At 41.7% G+C, this 23444-nt stretch overlaps 1 protein-coding gene across 19 annotated transcripts in view; it reads left to right on the plus strand.

Moving 5' to 3' along the window:
- RASGRP1 (RAS guanyl releasing protein 1) overlaps positions 1 to 23444 on the plus strand; it is a 977163-nt gene that overhangs the window by 930015 nt on the left and 23704 nt on the right. For 2 of the 19 annotated variants that reach the window (XM_084973900.1, XM_084973883.1), the window contains exons 3-8: positions 3515 to 3669; positions 12759 to 12814; positions 13936 to 14067; positions 16228 to 16381; positions 19719 to 19892; positions 20881 to 20997. In XM_084973900.1, coding sequence (XP_084830026.1) covers positions 13961 to 14067; positions 16228 to 16381; positions 19719 to 19892; positions 20881 to 20997 — 552 coding nt within the window. In that variant the 5' untranslated portion in view covers positions 3515 to 3669; positions 12759 to 12814; positions 13936 to 13960. Of the gene's footprint in view, positions 1 to 3514; positions 4209 to 4551; positions 5756 to 10357; positions 10861 to 10995; positions 11368 to 12063; positions 12223 to 12302; positions 12432 to 12722; positions 12815 to 13935; positions 14068 to 16227; positions 16382 to 19718; positions 19893 to 20880; positions 20998 to 23444 lie in introns of those variants that run through there. The other 17 variants (XM_013993196.3, XM_003121603.5, XM_084973898.1 and 14 more) reach the window with 16 other exon arrangements.

Consider the following 23444-nt stretch of genomic DNA (forward strand, 5'->3'; position numbering starts at 1 on the left):
CTCCTCTTTGGTATAGTTCACTTATTTACTTGGCAAATGTTTTGATGAGTAACTATCATGTGTCAGCACTGTCTTAGACCCTGGAGATATGGTTGTGGAAAAAAACAGACAAGGTCAAATCTCATGAAGCTGATACTCTAGCAGAGACCCAGAAACTAAAAATTAAATAGAAATGGTAACTGCAGATCACTGATAAGTAATGTGAAGAAACTTCGTCTGGGTCATGGCTGCCTTTGGTAATTTAAATGGAGGAACTTTCTGAGAATGTGACATTGAAACTGAGCCATAAACAGCATGAACATGCCAAGGGAAGAAAGACCACATTGAGGGAAATAACCAACACAAAGGCAACGAGGTGGGAATAAGCTCGGAGGGTTTGAGGTATAAATAATGGTGTAGAGCGGATTCACGTGGTAGGAAATGATGCGAGAGATTTAAGGGGGGCAGAACATATCGAGCTCTGTGGGCCACAGTAAGGAACTGCTGTTTTAGTACAAGTACAGTGGAATCCACGAAAGTGCATTGAGCACATGGCCTGATTGATGGGCTTTAGAAGTTCCCCCCTGGTGGCCATGTAGAATGGATGGTGGGTGGAGGGACAAGAGTGAAAGCAGGGAGGCCAATTAGTCATCTTGGTCATGGCTACCACTAGTGTGCTGGCAAAGGTCGGGGAGGACGGAGAGGTTTGAGATATAGTTTGAAAGTAGTCTTGCTAATCGATTGGAGGGAGGAGAAGCGAGAAAGGAAAGATGACTCCTGGGTCTTTTGTTTGGGTAACTGAGAGGGTGGTTGGTGGTGCCATTTCCTGAGATGAGGATAAATGCATTGGGGGAGGGGGGGTTAAGACTTTTGTTTGGATGAGTTAATCTTGAAATTAGATATCTGCATGGAGGTGCCAAACTGGGTGTTGGATGTAAGGATTCTGTGCTGAGGGCTGAAGATGTATGTTGGGCAGTCATGAGCATATTGGTTGCATTTTAGCCAAAGGGATGGACGAGTTCACCTACTTTGAAGAAAGTTAAATTTTTAAATTTAAAACTAAAGTTTAAAAATGTTTAAATTGTTAGAAAAAAAAAAAAAAAGAAGTGGGAGTATAAGCCACGGAGCACAATGACATTTAAAAACTCAGCAAAGGAAAAGGAGACAGCACAAGAGCCAGAGAAAGAAGCTGAGAGAGTGATGGTGTAGAAGCCAAGAGAAGAAAGTGTTCCAGGAAGGGAGAGAGTTGTCAGCTTGGGTTGAGTTGAATGCAACCTGAGTCATCAAGTAAGATGAGGACAGAGGGATGAACTCTTGGATTTAGCAATATGGACCGGGTTGGTGACCTTGAAGATAAAAGATTTAGTGGGGAGTTCCCATCGTGGTGCAGCGGTTAACGAATCCGACTAGGAACCATGAGGTTGTGGGTTCCGTCCCTGCCCTTGCTCCGTGGGTTAACAATCCAGCGTTGCCGTGAGCTGTGGTGTAGGTCGCAGACGTGGCTCAGAACCCGAGTTGCTGTGGCTCTGGTGTAAGCTGGCAGCTACAGATCTGATTAGACCTCTAGCCTGGGAACCTCCATATGCCGCGGGAGCAGCCAAAGAAATGGCAAAAAGACAAAAAAAAAAAAAAAAAAAAAAAAAGATTTAGTGGAATAAGAGGTAGACATCAAAATGGAATGGCTAAAAGGGAATGGGAGGTGAAAAGGTGATGCCAGGTTTTGCTAAAAAGGGGAACAGGATGGAGAGGTAGCTAGAAAGGATGAGAGTTTCGGGTTTTGTTTTATTTCATTTTGTTTTAAATAGGAAATTCTGAGGCATGTCTCAATGCCAATAGAAGTGAACCAGGGGCGGGGAAGAGGAGTTGATATTGGCAGAGAGAAAGTGGACAAAGACAGGGTCATTGTCCCTGAGAAAAAGGACACAGAGAACTCAATGAAAGCACTGGCCTCTAATGTGCCTTCCATGGTAACCAGAGGAAGGCAAGCAGTAAAAGTAACAAAATGCGGGTAAGTTGATGGATTTGGTGATAGGAAGGTGAGTGATCCTGTCAATCTACTTATATTTTCTCAATGAACTGTGACTTTAGGTCATCACCGGAGAGTGAGACAGGACTTCTGAATCCTAAGCCCAAATGCACTATGTCCTTCATGTGCCATTTGGAACACTTGGAAAGAATGAAAACAACAACCCCTTTTGTATAATGTGCTTCAAAGGCTAGCAAGTGATAATACAATTCATGTATATTCTTGATATTTTCCCCTGAATCGTCCAAGTTTCCAGCAGGGAACAGAATTCACATGGTTTGTTTAAATGAGAACACGTCAGTGGAGCAGAGCTGCTTACAGAAATGAGAGTTGGGATTAAGAGATACCATAACCAGAAGTTATGACCTCCTTAGCACCAGAAGGTCAAGGGAGATGAATGGTGTTCAATCCCAGTAGAGCTGGAGCCCCGAGAAAGGGGCCAAAAAGCGGATCATTCATTGCAGAGACCTGTAGCTGCTGTAAGAGAAGTGGGGCCAAAGCAGGGAGGGAAGGAGAAAGAAATACCCTTCTCTCTCTTCCTATCACTTGCTGATGTTTCCCAATGGCTGAACCCAGCTGGAAGCTGGATGGTAAGGGAGCCTGCTGATGCAATTCATGGTGCTGAGCAGATTAAGGATCTAGCGTTGTCACTGCTGCAGCTCAGGTCACTGTTGTGGTGCAGATTCACCCGGGAACCCTGGCCTGGGACTTTACGCCATGCCACAGGCACATCCAAAAAAAAAAGAAAGAAAAATTTTTTAAAAGATTTTGAAAACCATGCTGGGGGAGTCTTTATACTCAATGCCAGTGTACGGAATATGCAATTTCCAGCAAGATTTGGAAAACCCAACAAAGGAACTAACCATGCTCTTTGATACCAGTCATCATGGATACTGTAACCCACCCATAATACCCCAAAGCCACATTTGTTCCGTCTTCCTCTTTTATTCCCATCCAGAAGCACATTGCCCATAAAACTGGGGAAGCTTTTGTTTCAGGGCCCCTCACTTGCATGAGTCCCTTCCAAGACCATGGGACAGCCCTAGAAATGTAGTCATATGGTCATATGTTTTCATAAAATTTGCAAAAGTAAGGTATTTTTAACTGTAATCCATTACGACTATAAGTTTTTTTTCACTCTGACCCCAGAAGGGACCTCCCCCCCCCCTCCTTTATATGCCCTTTAGGCACCATGAAATCTAGATCCACTTCTGCTTTCAACAGATGCTCACAGGTACTGGTGCAAATTTTATCCTTTTCCCAAGATTCTACCATTTTTCACATGGGGTGATTAATGAGCATCAGAATGAGCATTTAGGGAAGGAGAGAATGCAGTAGGAGGATGAGAAAAGCAAGGAGGGTAGGGATTACAGATGCCGTAGGGAGAGGGCACTGTGCCTGCCAGCTGCCCTCTGGCCTTCCACCCTTGAGTGATGGGGGGTTGGCAGGTGTCCTGCCAACTAGCTCCTCTCTGGGCCCTTGTTCAAATGCTGCTCTTTATGTTTTCAGATGCAGATGGAAACCTGTGTCGAAGTAACCAGCTGTTACAAGTCATGCTGACCATGCACCGAATTCTCATTTCCTCTGCTGAACTGCTGCAAAAAGTGATCACCCTATATCCTTTAGCGCAGTGGCTGGCAATCCCCTAATGGGGTTCGTTCAAAGTATCTTGAAATTGGAAGTATGCCTTCATTTTGATCAGTTTGGCATAATCCTGAGTGGTTTGATTGTTTACTTTTCAGGGAATTGTGTGTGTGTGTGTGTGTGTGTGTGTGTGTGTGTGTGTGTACATATAGATGTATGCGTGTCTTTTGTTGGGTGGGGCAATGTTATTGATGCCAATTGCTCCAGGAAGAGGTCAAAGAAATCAACGGGCCAGTGGTCTTTTACACTAGCGCTTGCTGGTGAAAAATACTTTTCCTCTAGATTAATCAAAACTCATATTCATCCCATGTAAATTGACAAGGATGCAAGCATGACTTGGATGATAAACTACCTTCTGTTTCCTGTCCAATTCTTCAACCTTCCCCAGGTTCTGAAGAGATCCACCGGGTGCCATAGCATTTGGAGAGGCTACTACGTGCCAAGCTGACCCTGCTGGATTCTAACCTTCATATGGGGTGTGAATTGAGTTGGGTGGAGAAAACAGCTGCCTTCTCCTGTTCCCTGATGACTGATGATGACAATGTAGGCTGTAGGTGGGGTGAGACTGTTTAGCACCTCGAAGCCCAGGTCCCTGGCACTGAGTCATGCTTCATAGCTGTTCTAATCCTTTACCACTCTCCTCCACCCTCTCTTTTCATCTAATGACCTACAGAAAAAAACCATAAAAGCCATCAGGACCCAATCTTCTCCCTCAACCTACTTAGAAGTCCTTTGCCTCTCACCTCAGGGGAGGTTTTTCCAGTGGCATTTAGGCACAGCATTAGGTGGGGTCCATGTAATGAAAGGCACAGGTCATATAGTAGGCATCTGGTCTGTAGAGAATTTTAAAACCTTAATAAGACAGTCTTGAATTTGGTCTACTTTTTATTAACTCCATGTACCAGCAGTTCTAAACAATGTCAGTGATGAAATACTCGTTAGTGAAGAACATTTGCGGCTCTAAGGACTGAACTGTGTGTGGGGTGCCTGCCCACCCAGCTGCCCTCTCGCTCTGGTCCTCCTCCCTCCCTCTCCTCTTCCTCCTTCCCGTCCTCATCGTCCTCTCTCCCCACCAGTCATCCTCCGTCCCATCATCCTCCCTTCCCATCTCACTCCCGCCTGGTCCTGGCAGAGTCTTTCTCTGGGGTCATCTCCCCTCTCCTGTCCTCTTAAACTTTCAGGGGCACTTGACCCTCAGCCTATAAAACACATTCAAATCTCCCCAACCTAAAAATAAACTCTCACCCTGCCTCCCCTTCCCTCCATTGTTAGGGTTAGCAATGTACTGCACAAACCTCTTAAAATAGCCTGCACTCACTATCTCCAATCTCTCAACTCCCACTTGCTCCTTCACCCAGCCGTGGCCTCCACCCGGTACTCAGACTTTCCTCTGATGTCACCAGTGACCTCCTCGTGGCCAAGCCTAGTGTCTTTTTTTTCCATCCTTGTTTATCGGTGGAGGCCTTGTTGACCACCCCCAAGCCTCTCCAGACTCCCTGCAGGGCTCCTGAAACTGCCCCTTCCTGGCTCTGCCTCCCCTCCCCCACCCGCAGCCCCTCCTCCAGCTTCCTGGCCAGCCTCTTCTTGGAGCACCCCTTCCAGAAGTGGAGAACATCCTGGTTTTCTGCTCACTCTGCTCTCCCAGGGTGAATTCTCACCAGGATTTCCATGACCGTTCCTCTCAAGTCCATGTCTCTCTAACCCAAACAACTTGTCATTTTAATATTTGGACTACTTTGTCCTGCAGACACCTCAGTCTTCATATGCTCCAAACTCAACTCACTAGCACCCCACCCCAACTCCTACTATCCTGAGTTCTGCTTTCACACCTTGTGTTTTCAGTTTTGGTTTCCAGGCTGATGGTCTAAAATAGCAGCAATCAAAGCTTTCTCCATCCCTCCTGCCCTTCACCCCACCGGGTCTGCCACCCAATCCCAGGGTTCCTGCTTCAGCAATGACTCTTTTCTCTTTCTCTCTCCCCATTCTTGTGCCTCTGCCTTCATTTGGGACCCCACGGTCTCTCGCTTTGGCAACTATGCTATACTGGGCTTCTCACCTGCACAGCTACCCGCCTCCTCGATGGTTACTTTCCTAAGAACAAATCAGGTAGGCCATGTGTCAGAGCTTCTGCAGGTGTACAGTGATGTTGGGAACTGGGCCTCCAGAGTCTAACCCCTGGGACAGGTCTGTCTCTTCTGCTCCATCCTCAGCTCCCCCACACTGAACTTCTCAACACAGCAGGCTGGAATGGATCATTTTACTTGTTAAATAAGCACAGAGGGCTTCCTATTGTTTCCTGTTTTTCCACTGCTAAAAGAGAAAAATTGAATAGTTCGGCTGCCTGAAAAGTACAGTCAGACCGACCTGCTTTGCATTGTGGCTTCATGGCCACAGTACTGCCTGTGGAAAGAAAGAAAAGATGTGGAGCCTGAAGTTTCCCGCAAACAATAATGATTGTCCCAGGTCAGCAAATGCCTGAGACCTTTTTTAAAAAAAAATTTAGGGAGTTTCCAGCGTGGCTCAGTGGAAACGAATCTGACTAGCATCCATGAGGACACAGGTTCCGTCCCTGACCTCAGTCAGTGGGTTGAGGATCTGGTGTTGCTGTGGTGTAGGCCAGAGGCTATAGTTCTGATTTGATCCCAAGCCTGGGAACCTCCATATGCATTGAGTGCAGCCCTAAAAAGACAAAAAAAAATAAAATAAAATAATAAAAACAATTGTAGTGTAGCTGATTTACAATTTTGTGTTAATTTCTGGTGTATAGTAAAGTGACTTGGTGATACTATATATATATATACACACACAACACATACATTCTTTTTTATATTCTTTTCCATTATGGTTTATCATAGGATATCAAATATAGTTCTCTAGGTTCTACAGTAGGACCTTGTTTATCCATCCTGTATATTCTAATTTGCACCTGCTAATCCCAAACTGAACCTCTTATTGCCTGCATGTGCTTGATGCCCTTTGCTTCATCTTCTCCAAGTGGGAAAGCAGGTGTCCACCTCATGCTTGCTTGGGGCAGCCTCTGCTGTGGCCTGAAGGCTCTGCCCTAGTGCCTGGCATCTGCATGCCCACGGGCTCGGCCCTCCTGTGGAGACTGACTGGGTTCATGTGATGAGAATTCTTAAAATTTACTCTCTTAGCAACTTTCATGTATAACATAGGGCAGTATTAATTATACTTATCATGACGTATGTTATATCCCTAGTACTCATTTATCTTATAACTGCAAGTTTGTACCTTCTGGACTGCCTTCATTCAATCCCCCGTCTTCCCACCTCCTGCCTCTGGTCACCACCAATCTCATCTCTTTTTTTTTTTACTTTGTTTGTTTTTGAAGTGTAATCAATCTACAACACTGTTAGTTTCTGTGACATCACATACTGATTTTGATACTTCTATACCTTTCAAGCTGATCACCACAATAAGTCCAGTTACACAAAGATATTACATATTGACTGTATCCCCCACACTGTACACTTTATACCTATGACTCATTTATTTTTTACCTTTTAATCTTCCTCACTCATTTTTTCCTCCCTCTACTGCCCACCCCCTCTGGAAAACACCAGTTCGTTCCCTGTACCTATAACTCTGTTTTGTTATGTTTGTTCATTTGTTTAGTTGTTTTAGATTCCACATAAGTGAAATCATACAGTATTTGTGTTTCTGTCTGACTTATTTCACTTAGTGTGTATCCTCTAGCCCCATCCATGTTGTCACAAGTAATAAGATTTTATTCTTTTTTATGGCTGAATAATATTCCATTGTGGAATATTACCCATTTATCTCTTGATGTAGACTTCAGTCTTCATAACTTTTTTTGGATGTCTCCTTAGGCAAGGGAAACAAAAGCAAAAATAAACACATCAAACTAAAGAGGTTTTCCACAGAGCATCTGTTGAGCATCTTTTTATGTGCCTATTGGCCATTTGTATGTCTTCCTTGGCAAAATGTCTATTCAGAGCCTCTGCCTAATTTTTTTTTAATCTTTTTAGGGCCACCCCCGTGGCATATGGAGGTTCCAAGGCTAGGGGTCAAATCAGAGCTGTAGTCACTGGCCTGTGCTACAGCCATAGCAACACCAGATCCGAGCTGTGTCTGTGGACCTACACCACAGCTCACAGCAGTGCAGGATCCTTAACCCACTGAGCAAGGACAGGGATCAAACTTGTGCCCTCATGAATTCTAGTCAAATTCATTTATGCTGAGCCAAGACTGGACCTCCTCTGCATAATTTTTAAAAAGATTTTTTTTTTGATGTTGAGTTGAATGGGTTCTCCATATATGTTGGATATTAACCCCTTATCAGATGTAACATTTGCAAATAACTTTACCATTTAGTAGGTGGCCTTTTCATTTTTTGATAGTTTCCTTCTCTGTGGAAAAGCTCTTTAGTTTGATGTGGTCTTATTTGTTTATTTTTGCTTTTGTTTCCCTTGCCTAAGGATACATCCAAAAAAAAGTTCTGAAGACTGATGTCAGAGAGTATACCACCTATGTTTTCTATAAGTTTTATGGTTTTAGGTCTTACATTTAAGTTTTTAATCAATTTTGAATATATTTTTGTGCATTGTTCAACAGCATAGTCCAGTTTGATTCTTTCTTGGGGTTGTCCAGTTTCCCCAAAATCATTTATTGAAGACACTGTCTTTTCTCCATTGTGTGCTCTTGACTCCTTTGTCATAGATTAATTGACCATAAAGGTTAATTTCTGGGCTCTCTTCCATTGATCTATGTGTTTTTGTGTTCATAACATACTGTTTTGATGTTTATAGCTTTGCAGTATATTCTTAAGTGAGAGACCATGTACTGCCAGCTCTATCTTTCTCAAGATTGTTTTGGCTATTTGAGGTCTTTGCATTTTCATGTACATTTTAGAATTATTTTAGTTCTGTGAAAAATGCCACTGATATTTTGATAGGAATTGCCTTGAATCTGTAGATTGCCTTGGGTAGTATGGTCATTTAAATGATATTCTAATTCATGAACATAGTATATCTATCTGTTTCTGTTGTCTTCAATTTTTTTTTTTTTTGTCAGTGACTTAAATTTTTCCAAGTATGGGTCTTTTGCCCCCCTAGTTTGATTTATTCCTGGATACTCTGTTCTTTTTGATTTGATTGTAAATCAGATTGTTTTCTTAATTTCTCTTTCTGAAAATTCCTTGTTAGTATATAGAAATGCAATGAATTTCTATATGTTAATTTTGTAACCTGCAACTTTACTGAATTCATTGATAAGCTCTGGTAGTTTTTTTTGGTAGCATCTTTTTTCTTTCTCTATTTCTTTTTTCTTTTTTTCTTCTTTTTTCTTTTTTCTTTTTGGCTGCACCTACAGCATTTGGAAGTTCCTTGGCCAGGGGTCATATACAAGCCACAGCTGCCATCTACACCTCAGCTGCAGTAATGCTGGATCCTTAACCCACTGCACTGTGTTGGGGATCAAACCCACACTACCTAGAGACAATGCCAGATGTGTAACCCACCATGCCACAGCAGGAACTCCTAGGACTTTCTATGTATAGTATCATGTCATCTGCAAACAGTGACAATTTACTTCTTCCTTTCAAATTTGAATTCCTTTTATTAATTTTTTTTCTTGTCTGATTGCTGTGACTTGGGATTTGTAGTATATGTTAAATAAAAGTAGTAATAGTGGACATTCTTGTCTAATTCCTGATCTTAGAGGAAATGCTTTCAGGTTTTCACATTGATTATGATGTTAGCTGTGGACTTATATATATGGCTTTTATTATTCTGAATTATGTTCCTTCTATACCACTTCATGGAAAGTTTTTGTCATAAATGTATGTTGAGTTTCTCAAATAATTTTTCTGCATCTATAGAGATGATCATATGATTTTTATTCAGTTTGTCAATGTGGTGTATCACATTGACTGATTTGTGGATCTTGAACTATCCTTGCATGCATTGGATAAATTCCACTTGATCATGGTGTATAATTCTTCCAATATACTGTTGAATTTGGTTTGATAATATTTTATTGAGGATTTTTGCATCTGTGTTCATTATATATTTATCAGTGATTATTGGCCTATACTTTTCTTTTTGTGTGTGATATCTTTTTCTGGTTTTGGTATCAGGGTGATGCTAGCTTTGTAGAATGAGTTAGGAAGTGTTCCTACTGCTGCAGTTTTTTAGAAGAGTTTGAGAAAAATGGGTGTTCACTTTTTTCTGAATGTGTGGTAGAATTTACCTGTGAAGCCATTTGGTCCGGGCTTTTTGGTTGTCACGATTGTTTTTTTTTTTTTTTTAAATTACTGGCTCAATTTCATTACTGGTAATTGGTCTGTTCATACTTTCTGTTTCTTCCTGGTTCAGTCTTGGGAGATTATACATCTCTAGGAATTTGTACACTTCCTCTGGATTATCCATTTTATTGGCACATAATTGTTCATGGTAACCTCTTATGATCTTTGCTGTGATATCACTTGTAACTTCTCCTTTTTCACTTCTGATTTTATTGATTTGGGCCCTCTCCCTTGTTTTTTTCTTGATGAGTGTGGCTAAAGGTTTATTGATTTTGTTTAACTTTTAAAAAAATAGCTCTTAACTTCACCACTCTTTTTTATTATTTTTAGTCTCTTTCATTTATTTCTGTTCTTATTTTTATGATATCTTTCCATTTACTAACTTTGAATTTTGTTTGTTCTTCTTTTTCTTGTTCCTTTAGGTGTAAAATGAGGTGTTTTGAGATTTTTCTTGTTTCCTGAGGTAGGCTTGTATTGCTATAAACATCCCATAGATTTTGGACCATTGCGTTTTTTGTTTTCACTTGTCTCTAGGTATATTTTTCTCTTGCTTAATTTCTTCACTGACTTATTGGTTGTTTAGTAGCATATTGTTTAGTCTCCACATTTTTGTGTTTTTTAAGATTTTTATGTTTTCTATTATAGTTGATTTACAATGTTCTGTCAATTTCTGCTGTACAGCAAAGTGGCCCAGTCATATATATACACACACATATATACCCATTCTTTTTCTCACAGCAGTTTTTTTAAAAAATAGTTGATTTCTAGTTTTATAATGTTGTCAGAAAAAATGCTAGATATGATTTTAGTTTTTTTAAATTTACTGAGATTCATTTTGTGGCCTAGCATGTGATCTGTCCTAAAGAATTTTCTGTTTTCACTTGAGAAGTATATGCTTTTGGATGGACTGTTCCTCATATATCTAGTAAGTACATCTGGTCTAATGTGCCATTTAAGGCCAGTGTTTTCTTATTCATTTTTTTATTGGGTGAAAAAAATGATGAAAGTGGGCGTGTTAAAATTACCTACTATTATTGGGTTATTGTCAGCTTCTCCCTTTATGTCTGTCAATATTTGTCTTATGTATTTAGGTGCTCCTATGTTGGAGCATATTTATTTAGGTGCTCCTATGTTGGAGTACATATTTATTTATAATTGTCATATCCTTTTCTTGGATCAATCCCTTGATCATTATGTAATGACCTCTCTGTCTCTTGTTACAGTCTTTGTTTTAAAGTCTATTTTGTCTGATATAAGTATTGCTACCCTGGCTTTCTTTTTTCATCCACTAACTTTCAGTCTATGTGTCTTTAGACCAGAAATTCTTCTCCTGTAGGCAGCATATATGTGGATCTTGTTTTGTATCCATTCAGCCACTCTGTCTTTTGATTGGATCATTTAATCCATCTACATTTACAGAAATTATTGATAGGTATGTACTTATATAATTATGAATTTTATATTTTAGGTTTTTAAATACTTCAGAGGCCTTTCTGAATTCTAAATAGTTTTTATAACTTCAGTAGATTAAAGTTATAAACAGTAAAGCTCATATTATCTTAGATGTTCCAAAGCTGTGCATAAACTTAATTAGATCTGAGTTTAAAACCACAAGTCTAGAGCTCTTAATTGTATGTTCCAAATTGAAGTTTCAAGGCTATCATTCTGATATGCTCTTAAACACTACAGATATATAAAATTTCAAAATGCAAAGATTCCAAATCATCAGTAGTATGATTTGGACTGTCTTTTGCTTTGCTATATTTAAGTCTTACGTTTTCCAGGGGTTAAAATATACATACCCACTGGAAGAAGACTGCTCAGCCTCAGTTAAACGAGACATCTACTGATTGCTCAATGGATTCTTCTCAGGAGCCCTGTTCGAATTCACAGAGCCCTGAATTGTGGTTAACTTGGCAAAGTTTTTAGAGGAGAAAAAAGGCAGTGTCTTGCAGGGCACACAGCCCACATAGCCCGATTCCTCAGTGGAAGATGGTAGGACCACCCAGGTTCATCACTTGATTGGATTTTGCATGTCTTCGACCCTTACAGTGAATGAATGTTCTTTCCATATATGTCTAGAAACATATAGACAAGATGGAACTTTGCTATTCTTTCATGTTCTTAGGATGGCTTCACTCTTGTGGAATATTCTGAATGATATGGATCCTTAATGTGATCTCTCCAGATGTATTTGGATCATTCACATGGCTTTGTCTGACTTGCCATTACAACCTAAAGATCTGTCTTACTGACCTACAGCCTGTAAGATCAGTATATCTTTTAGGTATAGATTTTCATTTTCCTATTATTGTCTTAATTTTCATGACAGTATATCTGATTGTTTATTCCTTCCCTTTCTTCTAGTTCACTGCAGATTGTTTATCAGTTGCTGAAAAGATAAGAAGGGGCTCTTCTTTTTAGCTTGTTGTTTCCCTCGGACTCCTAGTCTTGAGCATGGGCAGAGGTCACTTGCCCCATCTTCACTTCCTACAGGTAACTGCTGGAGCCTTGCCATGCTGTTGACTTCCTATTTCTACATCTGCAGAGGAGATGGTGTGGCCTTCTTCCATTAGCCATCTCAGCATGGGCTACATAAAATCTCTATCTTTACCCTTCCAGGTCATGATAAGGATATAGCTGCACACACTGAGTTGGTTTTATCTTATGGCCAGAGAGCTAAGAAAACATTTTCTTAAAAAATTATTTGGGGGGTGGGGTGGGGCTGGAAGGGACAGTTATAGCAAATACTTCCAAAGATGAGAAGTTGTTTGGTTTCTGTAACAGGATTCCATTTCCCTTAACCACAGCCCTACCTATAAGGATGCCTTGGCAAAGAATTCACCAGGGCTTTGCCTGAAGATCTGCTATTTTGTAAGGTAACAATTTTTGCATGCATTTGGGACTTTGTGCAGTAGGGCGAAATGAAAGAGCAAGAGACTCTAGTTCTTTCCTCATCCTCCCTGTCTTTCCCTTCCTAACATCTGTACACCACCTCTGGGCAGACTGGAAAGGGCAACTGTTAATACTGGAAATTCTTCGACAAAGAAAAGTCAGTTTTTTCTCATGTGCCTAAGCTTAATATTTTTATGCCAATGTTTTCATCAGTCTTACAGCATTTTGGTATCAAGTGACACTAGGGAGAGGTTATTTTGTTTTTATTCCTAAACGGAAAAGTAATGTAGCTCATATTAGAATATTTTGAAAATACAGAAAAAAATATATAACGCTAGTAAATAATAATCACTCATATCCAGCTACCTACCTATTTTGGTATATTTACTTTGTCTTTTTCCAAGTAGTGTGTATGTGTGTGTGTATACACACACACATAGTAGAGATAAAGTTTTGTATCCTATAGTTTTTACTTAACTTTAAATCATAGGAATCTTCTCTAGTCATTAAAAACTTTTTGTAAACAGTACTTTTAATGACCATATAATACTCTAAGATATAATAACATGTAACATACAGATGCATCATCCCATCTTTGGACATTTGATTTGTCTGAAGTTGTCTTATTTCTCATTCTCTCTGACACACATGAGGCAGAGGGTTGTCAGCAGGTGGTTTTCTTCTCTTCCCCTTGCCCCCACCCCAGCTCCTTATACTCTGTGTGTAGAAGAATATACATTCTACATTCCCAGGAATACAGAGGGACAAACCATCCCCTGTCTTTTTTTGAGTGCTTGTTGTGGGAAGAACCCACAAAAGAGTGAGTCCCTGGCTTCAGTTTGGGGTTGGGTTTTTTTTTGGGGGGGGGTTTGTTTTTGTTGCTTTTAGGGCTACACCCACAGCATATGGAAGCACAGCCACAGCAACACAGGATCAGAGCCTCATCTGCAACCTACACCAAACAGCTAATGGCAACACTGGATCCTTAACCCACTGAGCGAGGCCAGGGATCAAACCCGCATCCTAATGGATACTAGTCGGGTTCATTACCACTGAGCCACAAAGGGAACTCCTGGGGTTGTGTTGTTTAACTCCCACCCTGTAGGTACTGGATAACGGAATTCTGGATCATGTTTAAAATGGATACCAGCTTGGCACACACCATGGAGGAGTTTCAGGAGTTGGTAAAAGCTAATGGCGAGGAGCTCCACAGCCGCCTGATTGACACAACTCAAATGTGAGTGTCAGGGTTTTGACTCAGCTTTCAAAACCACCTCCTTTCTGAAACACAATCTGGGCAACTCTATGAGGTTTGAGCTCCACTGTGACAGCTGCTCTCCCCACCCCAAGAAGGTCCCAGACAGGCAGGTTCAACTGGCCCAACCAAAGAGAAAAGCTTGACATTTTTCCAGGAAAGCAGAAGAGCCCCTTGGTGATAATGCTGTATGTGATTACTCTCCAAGAGCAGGGGGAAAAAAGTCCCATTGAAAAAGAAATTAGGTCATAAAATAGTGACAAAGATTTATCTAGATCGCAAAAACTGAAGGTGCAGTGACTAAATTCATGCTTCTTCAGCAGCTAATGCCTGGAGGTACCCTGAATATATAAAGGGGGAAGGAGCTGTTAGCAAATGGATCCAGCAGAGGGTTTCTTTTTTCTTTTTTTTTTTGTCTTTTTGCTATTTCTTGGGCCGCTCCCCACGGCATATGGAGATTCCCAGGCTAGGGGTGGAATCGGAGCTGTAGCCACCTGCCTACGCCAGAGCCACAGCAATGCGGGATCCGAGCCACGTCTGCAACCTACACCATAGCTCACAGCAACGCCGGATCCCCAACCCACTGAGCAATGGCAGGGACCGAACCCGCAACCTCATGGTTCCTAGTCGGATTCGTTAACCACTGCGCCACGACGGGAACTCCAGCAGAGGGTTTCTAAGATGCTTAAACCTGCAAACATGGAAAGGATCTCAGGAATATTTCACATTACTCCTTGTATTTCTTATTTATGAGATTGTCCCACTCTGGAAAAACAAATGTCTGTCCTAGCTTTGGGAGAGGAGGGCACATTCATTGTATGCTAAGCTTTTCACAATGTGGCAGCTTTATTTTGGAATAGTACAAATGCCAAGATACAGATTCTGAAGATCATTTCATCCAACGTCCTGGGAAATTAAGGCTCAGTAAGGCTGGCTCACCTGGGGTCCCAGAGAGAGTTAAGTTAATGGCAGAGCAGAAGCTGGACTATGAGGGCTTTCATGCGCCATGGCCATGTGGAAATGATTTCTGAATCATGTTTCAGAGACCCCAATAAATCTACATATCATTTAGGACTCTATGTACTTCTTCGCTTAGAATTATAATAACTTGAAAGATAAAAGAAGTTTTTGAAGTAACAATGTCTACATTTAAAAAATGCAGCACATGGGGCTCAAGGGCAGTTCTCAAACCCTGATCTTGTCCCAATTTGTTCCTGGCTGACTTCCTTCCACCCATACTTTCCACAGTATATTCTTTAGGAACTAGTCAGTGGGGCATTGCCTGACCGGATGTCCTTGAGAAATAGTGAGTTGAACTTCCCTTTTGCACTGCATCTCAGTTCTTCAGCTAAGGGGGCTGCAGAATTTGTAGCATTTCCCAAACTCATTTGACCATAGAGCCCCTTTGTCAAGAGACAAAGTTCTCTAGAGTTCCAGTTTGGGAAACTCGGAGCTGCAACCTGTTACCTTTCAAAACTGCTACTTCCCTTTGCTTCCTTTAGAGAAGGAAATTGAAAGTTTAATAAGAAACACATGGATTGGTTCTAAGACACTGAGTGTGGGTGGGGTGACACTCTTGGGTTAGCTAAGCTTCCTTGGTCATTTCAGTGGCTGAGGACATTTGAGGAAAATGCCACAAGTCTGCCCAAAGTGACCACACATTCCTACACACAGTTCCCCAATGTGACTTCTGTCCATGGTTCTCTGGGCTCTTCTGGCGTGAAAACTGCCCCACTACTTTTGAGATTTCCCACCAGATTGAGTTCCCATCACCCTCATGAAATGAAGGAACACACAGGAGGCATGGAGAAAGCAGACATATCAGGGCCGGACCAAGGATCCAGGACACTGTGACTGACACCCAGACTCAGTCTTTCCCATCGCCTTCAGGTAGACACATTTTACCCAATTCCCATGGCACATTCAAAAGGTTCATGGAAAACCAGCAAGGCTTTCTGGTTGCTGCCATAGGAAGAGATGATTTGAGGAAACTCCGTTAAGGCATTGTTTTGGCCAAGGAAAATTAACTAACGGTGCTTTGTATGTTCATGTGGGAAACATAAACGGATCTACTTGCATTAAAGACCAGTTTTGACTTATTCTTTTTCCCTATCTTCTCCCCTTCACTTTTCCCCACCAAAGCAATTCCCGTGACTGGTCCAGGAAACTGACTCAAAGGATAAAATCTAACACCAGCAAGAAACGGAAAGTCTCCCTGCTCTTTGACCATCTGGAGCCAGAAGAGCTCTCAGAGCACCTTACCTACCTGGAGTTCAAGTCCTTCCGGAGGATATCGGTATGTACCCAAGGGGCCGGAGAAAGACTTCCCTGGGATATTATATTTCTGAAAATAGGCAGAGGGATTCATAGGTGGTCCACCTCCTCAGTGCTGGTAGGCTTTCCCATCACCTGTGACTAGTCAGGAAACCAGGACACACGGGATTATTTGTTGCTCCTGCTCTGCTCTCTGCTCCCATCCTGCAAGCCTCGCTCACCCCATCCATACTCACTCACGTGGCAATACTATGGGCATACGTGATGCCTTGCACACAAGTATACACACATGCACACACATACACACAGTACCTCTGATAATCACTAGGCTTCCAGAATTTAATTTTTCCTCCAAAAAAAAAAAAAATGAGGGTAAGTCTTGTAAGAGTTTTAACTCATTCTAGGATAGGCTTTGGATAGTGCAGGGAAATCTCAAAGTAAATCAGGTGCCACTGGTCCAGCCCAGAATTTACCTAAATGCTTACCATGGTTCTGACATGGCCTGGCAGTCACCCCTGATTCTAGAGATAAACAATGCTCACTCAGTCCTTGCTCTTGGAAGCGCCTCATTAGATACCCAAGAACACCTGCTGCAAGAGAGAATGTTAGATGCCAGCAGACCCTCACTGGCCAACATGCTTTCTGGAGAAATGACACCTTGGGAGTTCCCTTACGGTGCAGAAAGTTAAGTATCTGGCATTGTCACTGCAGCAGTCCAGGTTGCTGCTGTGGTGGGGGTTCAGTCCCTGGCTTGGGAACTTCCGCGGGCTATGGGCACAGCTGAAAAAGAAAAAAAGAGAAGCGACATCTTGACTCCACTCACCCCATTCCTACCCAAAGATACAGTCTTCAGCTTTGCTTTAAAATTAGAGACTACTTAGTGGCTGGGTTCATTTCTTAGATGGACCCGTTCCCACATGAGGGGATGGAGGCCTGTGGACCAGGTCACACAGTTTATTAGAGTCAGAGCCGAGGCCAGGGTCACATGCCACTCTCAGTCACTCAGCACCAATTTATTGAGCCTGGTTGTATCTGGAAGGAGAGCTGCCAACCAGGTTTCAGGGGTTATTATATCTTTTCTCCCACAGTGTTGTCATTGTCCCTGCTTTCATACAGCGACTTGGCCAATCAGCCGGGAACCTCCCACCCCCAAGCCCCATTTGGGAATAAGTCTCCAAGCATTCATCTGCACAGGTCCCACAGTACACTCCCTGGCACCCCTCAGACAGAACCACCACGGGCCCCAATTGGAAAGCTCCGCCTGGGGAATTTCCATTTGGCAGTGCCTCCCCTGTCACGGGGGAAGGACACTGAAAAGAGCCATTTATCACACTGGAAATTGGAGCTGTGCTGAGGCCCAGCTGGTGGGGCTGCTCCATCAGTCCTGTGGGTGCTGGAGTCAGTGGAGATGGAAGGGAAGAGTCAGTACAGAATGAGGACTCTGAGCCACGCTCCCCAGGGTTGAGACAGCATTCTATTTGCAAGTGAGACGTCAGTTTGAACCTCCATTTCTTTTAAATGGCCTGGTCCCCCTCATAGAAGATGACTTTTTCAGGGATTTTGCTTGTTTTTGCTACACAGTTCTAAACAATTTTTCCAAACAATAATGTCCCTCCAACATAGGGTTGGAGGGAAATCTATCTCTGCTATGAATTGAGTGGCGTTGGATATTTTCTGCTTCTGATTATTATACTTTATTAGGAGGAGAATTATACTGAGATAATTCACTTAAAAGAATTATGTGAGTTAATTTAGTTAAAAGTGGACTAAATGTGTTATATTTATAGTGAGAGGGGTATACAAATGTATCCACTGAGTATAAAAATTTTTTCTTAGACCTGTAAGATTTCTGCTGTATATCTGTCTCTTAAGGGCTAGTGTTGGTCTACTCATATTTTCCCAGCCATCAGCAATCACAGCACAGCAAAATGGGACTCAGTTAATTCGCATTCATTCATTTTATTTAGGTTATGAAATTTCCTCATCAGTGTGTTACTAGTCAGGCAGGAGTAAGGTATGCACACAACCCCTCAACCCCTTCCCACCCAAGCTCAGTGTGTTAACCACTCCCTCTGCAGATGGGAAAGGCAATATAACCAGTTATTCGCTGTCTCTCTTGTCTTACCCTCAAAAATCATCACATCACTTCCACCCACATTCTGCTGGCCAAGCTGTGTGGTTGAGCACATGTGATCTCAAAGGGGAGAGTCGAGAAACACAGAGCTGGAAACAGCTGGGAGCAGCACTCAGAACTTGCATGGGAGTGTCAGAGCAGGGCAGCCTCTCCCCCCACTCTTATCCTCTTTGAGCAGCATCATTTGTGACAGGAACACAATAGCCACAGTCATGACTTCCACAGTGATCTTCAGGGACATTTCCGTTTGTTTCTTTGTCCAGGATAGTCAGTGCCATTGTCCAGGTGACTGGGAAACTGTGGTCATCAAATCATAGGTCCCCAGGTTTCAGGCACCCCACTACCTTGGCGTCTGCTCCAGGTGGTGAGGAGAAGGAAATGAACACAGCTTTGGTTCAACATGACGTTAATAATTCTCCCATTGGCACCACCTCACACTTTGTGTAGCACTTGGAAAAGTTAAATTGCTCTCACAGGTTGTCATGTTTGGTCTTAATGATTTCATGTCCTAAATAAGGTAGATGTCATCCCATTTTTAAGTTAAGAAAACAGCTGGGGGTGGGTAGATTTTTGTGAGATTATCTTTTTTCCCCCTTTCCCTTTAGCAACAAAGCCGTAACTGGTACTGAGATTTTTCTTGTATACTGGACTCTTTAGAATTTAGAAGGGACGCTGTCCTTATCTACTTAATACAATATTTGGATTAACTCATATGTGTACACATCTATTTATGGCTCATGACTTGTGATGGAAGGAGACCAGGCTGTGGGTAGAATAAGAAAGATGACCTTCTGGGAGTTCCCTTCATGATCCCAGCAGAAACAAACCTGACTAGTATCCATGAGGATGTGGGTTCAATCCCTGGCCTCGCTCATTGGGTTAAGGATCCGTCATTGCCATGAGCTGTGGTATAGGTTGCAGACACGGCTGGGATCCCATTTTGCTGTGGCTGTGGTGTAGGCTGGCAGCTGCTGATTCGACCCCTAGCCTGGGAATTTCCATATGCCATGGCTTCAGCCCTAAAACAGCAAAAAATAAAAAATAAAATAAAAAGAAAGATAACCTTCCTACCAGTCTTATCCACCAAGCGGAGGACATTCAGGAGAGGAGGGCCAAGACCTCTGTCCCATAGCAGATTCTTGGCATCAGCTGGGCAGAGGTAAGATGCTCCTTGGATCTCCCAGAATACTGGGGCGGCATGTCTGATGAGTTTCTTTTTCCCCAGTTCTCCGATTATCAGAATTACCTAGTGAATAGCTGCGTGAAGGAGAACCCCACCATGGAGCGGTCCATTGCCCTCTGTAACGGCATCTCCCAGTGGGTTCAACTCATGGTTCTCAGCCGCCCCACCCCACAGCTCCGAGCCGAAGTCTTCATCAAGTTCATCCAGGTGGCTCAGGTGAGTGACTAGATTAAGACTTTTGGCCTGGGCTACAAGGTAAATGATCCTATCTTCCCCCAGCCTACTCCATCTCCTCATGAACGTCCCAGTGGAGCTGCATACCTCCCACTGTTCCTAGATCTGGATATGGGGGCTCTACTACTTCCCACACAATATGGAGAGGACCATACAGGCTATCTTCAGGGTTGGGATAAGTTTTAGATCTGTTCAGATCTTTATCATTCTTCAGAAGATGACTACCAGCCTACATTGTTTTACCAAATGTGACCCACATGGCCAAGAAAAGAGCAATTCCAGGTTTTGGTGGAGATGCACCAGCCTGAGTTAGGTCTTTGAGCCTATGTTGTAATTGAATGGCTGAGTTTAATGTTTAAGGGGCAGAGTTTAAGCATTTGATAAGAAAAAAATAGGTACTATGAATGGATATTTGAAATTCCACAGAGGCATCTCTATCCTAGTTACTGTCCTATATAGGCACTAGCGTTGCCCTCAAAAATAAGCCAGTCTTGTTACTTTGAGGTGAAGGATATAAAATATTACACAGAATGATATATTTTTCCAGCTTTAGAGGTTCCAGACCAGTGTTTTTTAAGTGTGGTAATGGACCACCTGCTCTGATATTAACTAAAGGTTTGTTAAAAGCATAGATCTGTAAGCTCAACCCCAGTTCTAGGGAATCAGAACATCTGGACCTGGGTCCAGAAATATTTGTGTTAAAAAAGAATTTTGGGTGATTCTTAAAAACACTGATGTAGAGCATGGTCTATAGACGACCAGCTCCAACAAAAGCAGGAAGGTGTGATACTTTGTTGGACTTGGGACCTACTGGTCTGGAATTAAGCCTATAGGAAGGAATGGCCAGAAAATGGCAATACCTGACTGCTAGCCTTTGGAAGCTCCTAGTACAGAAACAGGAGGTGGCCACTAAGCTGCCGTATAACTGACAGTAGAGCGACTCTGCTTGTGTCTGTTTTCTGTGTTACAGAAACTCCACCAGCTACAAAACTTCAATACATTGATGGCTGTGATAGGAGGGCTATGTCATAGCTCAATCTCCAGACTCAAGGAGACAAGTTCACATGTCCCGCATGAAATCAATAAGGTCAGTGCTCCCCCATCTCTTCCCAGGCCCCTAGGGAGCATCATTCCTTGGGCCAGTGTCTCCATTTCCTTCTGGAGGGGCCACCCAGAGTGCATTTCTGAACCATGCCATCCCTCGTGAACCTGGCAAAATACCAAGGAGGCAACCCCCATGGGACGGGAAAGTCAGACTGGAGAGTGACCCTGATTCCATCTGGCCTCAGTGCTACTGCACCCATTCCCACTGGTGATTTGAAACAACATATGCCCCTTTCCCATGGTGGTAATGCCACTGAGTGTCCAGCTACCATCTTTAGCACTGACTCCCTTGCTCCAGCAAGGAACAGCGTTTCAGTCACCATGGTTGAGTTTGCATGTGACACATTAGATACCTAACTAGCCAGAACCCTTGGAGAGTAACATTCTGGAGAGTTGAATTTTCCCTGATACCTGGAAATGGGCTTTTCAGATACTATTTTCTACTAAAGGGTATTTTTCTTAAGTGTTCTGTACACTTTGTACATTATTAATTAGATTTTATAGAAAGGACTTTTTAAAAATTGGAGTATAGTTAATTTACAATGTTGTGGTAGTTCCAGGTGTAAGTAAGTGATTCAGTTATACATACATATATTTTTCTAGATTATTTTCCCTTATAAGTTATTATAAAATATTGAGTAGATTTCCCTGTGCTATATAGTAGGTCCTTATTGGTTATGTATTTTATATATAGTAATGTGTGTATGTTAATCCAAACCTCCTAATTTATCCTTCCCCCACCTTTCCCCTTTGGTAACATAAATTTGTTTTCTGTATCTATAAGTCTTTCTGTTTGGTAAATAAATTCATTGGTATCTTTTTATTTAGATTCCACATATTAGCAATATCATATATTTGTCTTTCTCTGTTTGACTGACTTCACTTAATATCTATAGGTTCATCCATATTGCTGCAAATGGCTTATTTCTTTCTTTTTATGGCTGAGTAATATTCCACTGAGTATATATACCACATATGCTTTATCCATTCATCTGTCAGTGGACATTTAGGTTGCTTCCATGTCTGGCTATTATAAATAGTGCTGCAGTGATGATTGTGGTTCATGTATCTTTTTGAATTAATTTTTTCTGGATATATGCCGAAGAGTAGGATTGCAGGATCATATGGTAACTCTATTTTTAGTTTTTTGAAGAACCTCCACATTGTTCTCCATAGTAGGTGTACCAATTTACATTTCTACCAACAGTGTAGGAGAGTTCCTTTTTCTCTACATTCTCCCTCCAGCATTTACTATTTGTAGACTTTTTGATGATAGTCATTGTGACCAGAGTGAAGTGATACCTCATCATAGTTTTGATTTGCATTTCTCTAATAATTAGCAGTGTTGAGCATTTTTTTATGTGTTTTTAGGCCATATGTCTGTCTTCTTTGGAGAAATGTCTGTTAGGACTTCTGCCCATTTTTTGATTGGGTGTTTTGTTGTTGTTACGGAGTCGTATGAGCTGTTAGTATATTTTGGAAATTAAGCCCTTGTTAAGGGCATCATTTGCAAATATTGTCTCCAGTCCATAGGTTGTCCTTTGATTTTGATTTTGTTTATAGTTTCTTTTGTTGTGTAAAAGCTTTTAAGTTTAATTAGGTTAAATTAAGTTTAATTTGTTTAGTTTTATTTCCGTTACTCTAGGAGACGGATCTAAAAAGATATTGGTGCAATTTATGTCCAAGAGTGTTCTGCCTATGTTTTCCTCTAGGAGTTTTATAGTATCCCATCTTACATTTAGGTCTTTAATCCATTTTGAGTTTATTTTTATGTATGGTGTGAGAGAATGTCCTAATTTCATTCTTTCACATGTAGCTGTCCAGCTTTCCTAGCAACACTTAACCGAAGAGACTGTCTTTTCCCCATTGTCTATTCTTGCCTCCTTCATTGTAGATTAATTGACCATAGGTACATGGGTTTATTTCTGGGCTTCCTATCTACAGTAAAAGTCCTAAGAGGGAAGTTTATAGCTTACCTCCAGAAATAAGAAAAATCTCAAACAACCTAACCTTACACCTAAAGCAACTAGAGAAAGAAAAGCAAACAAAACCCAAGTTTTGGTAAAGAAATCATAAATATCAGAACAGAAATAAATGAATTAGTGACAGAAAAACAGTAGAAAAGATTAATGAAACTAAAAGCCGGTTGTTTGAAAAGGTAAACAAAATTGATAACCTTTAGCCAGACTCAATAAGGAAAAAGGGAGAGGGCCCAAGTCAATAAAACTAGAAATGAAAAAGGAGAAGTTACAGCCGACACCACAGAAGTACAAAGGATCGTAAGAGACTACAAGCAACTCTAGGCCAATAAAAAGAAAATGACTTTAATCCTTTATGATACAGGGCTGTCAATACACATATAAAACACTATGATATTAGTACAGATATAAGTGCACCTGTGGATGGTATGGGTTTGATAATGACTGCTCT

This window comes from Sus scrofa, chromosome 1 (genome assembly GCF_054392235.1).
Source record: "Sus scrofa isolate SSC_HxYL_T2T_F1_AM1 chromosome 1, Sscrofa_HxYL_maternal_Yorkshire_Landrace_v2.0, whole genome shotgun sequence".
Taxonomy (NCBI): Eukaryota; Metazoa; Chordata; class Mammalia; order Artiodactyla; family Suidae; genus Sus; species Sus scrofa.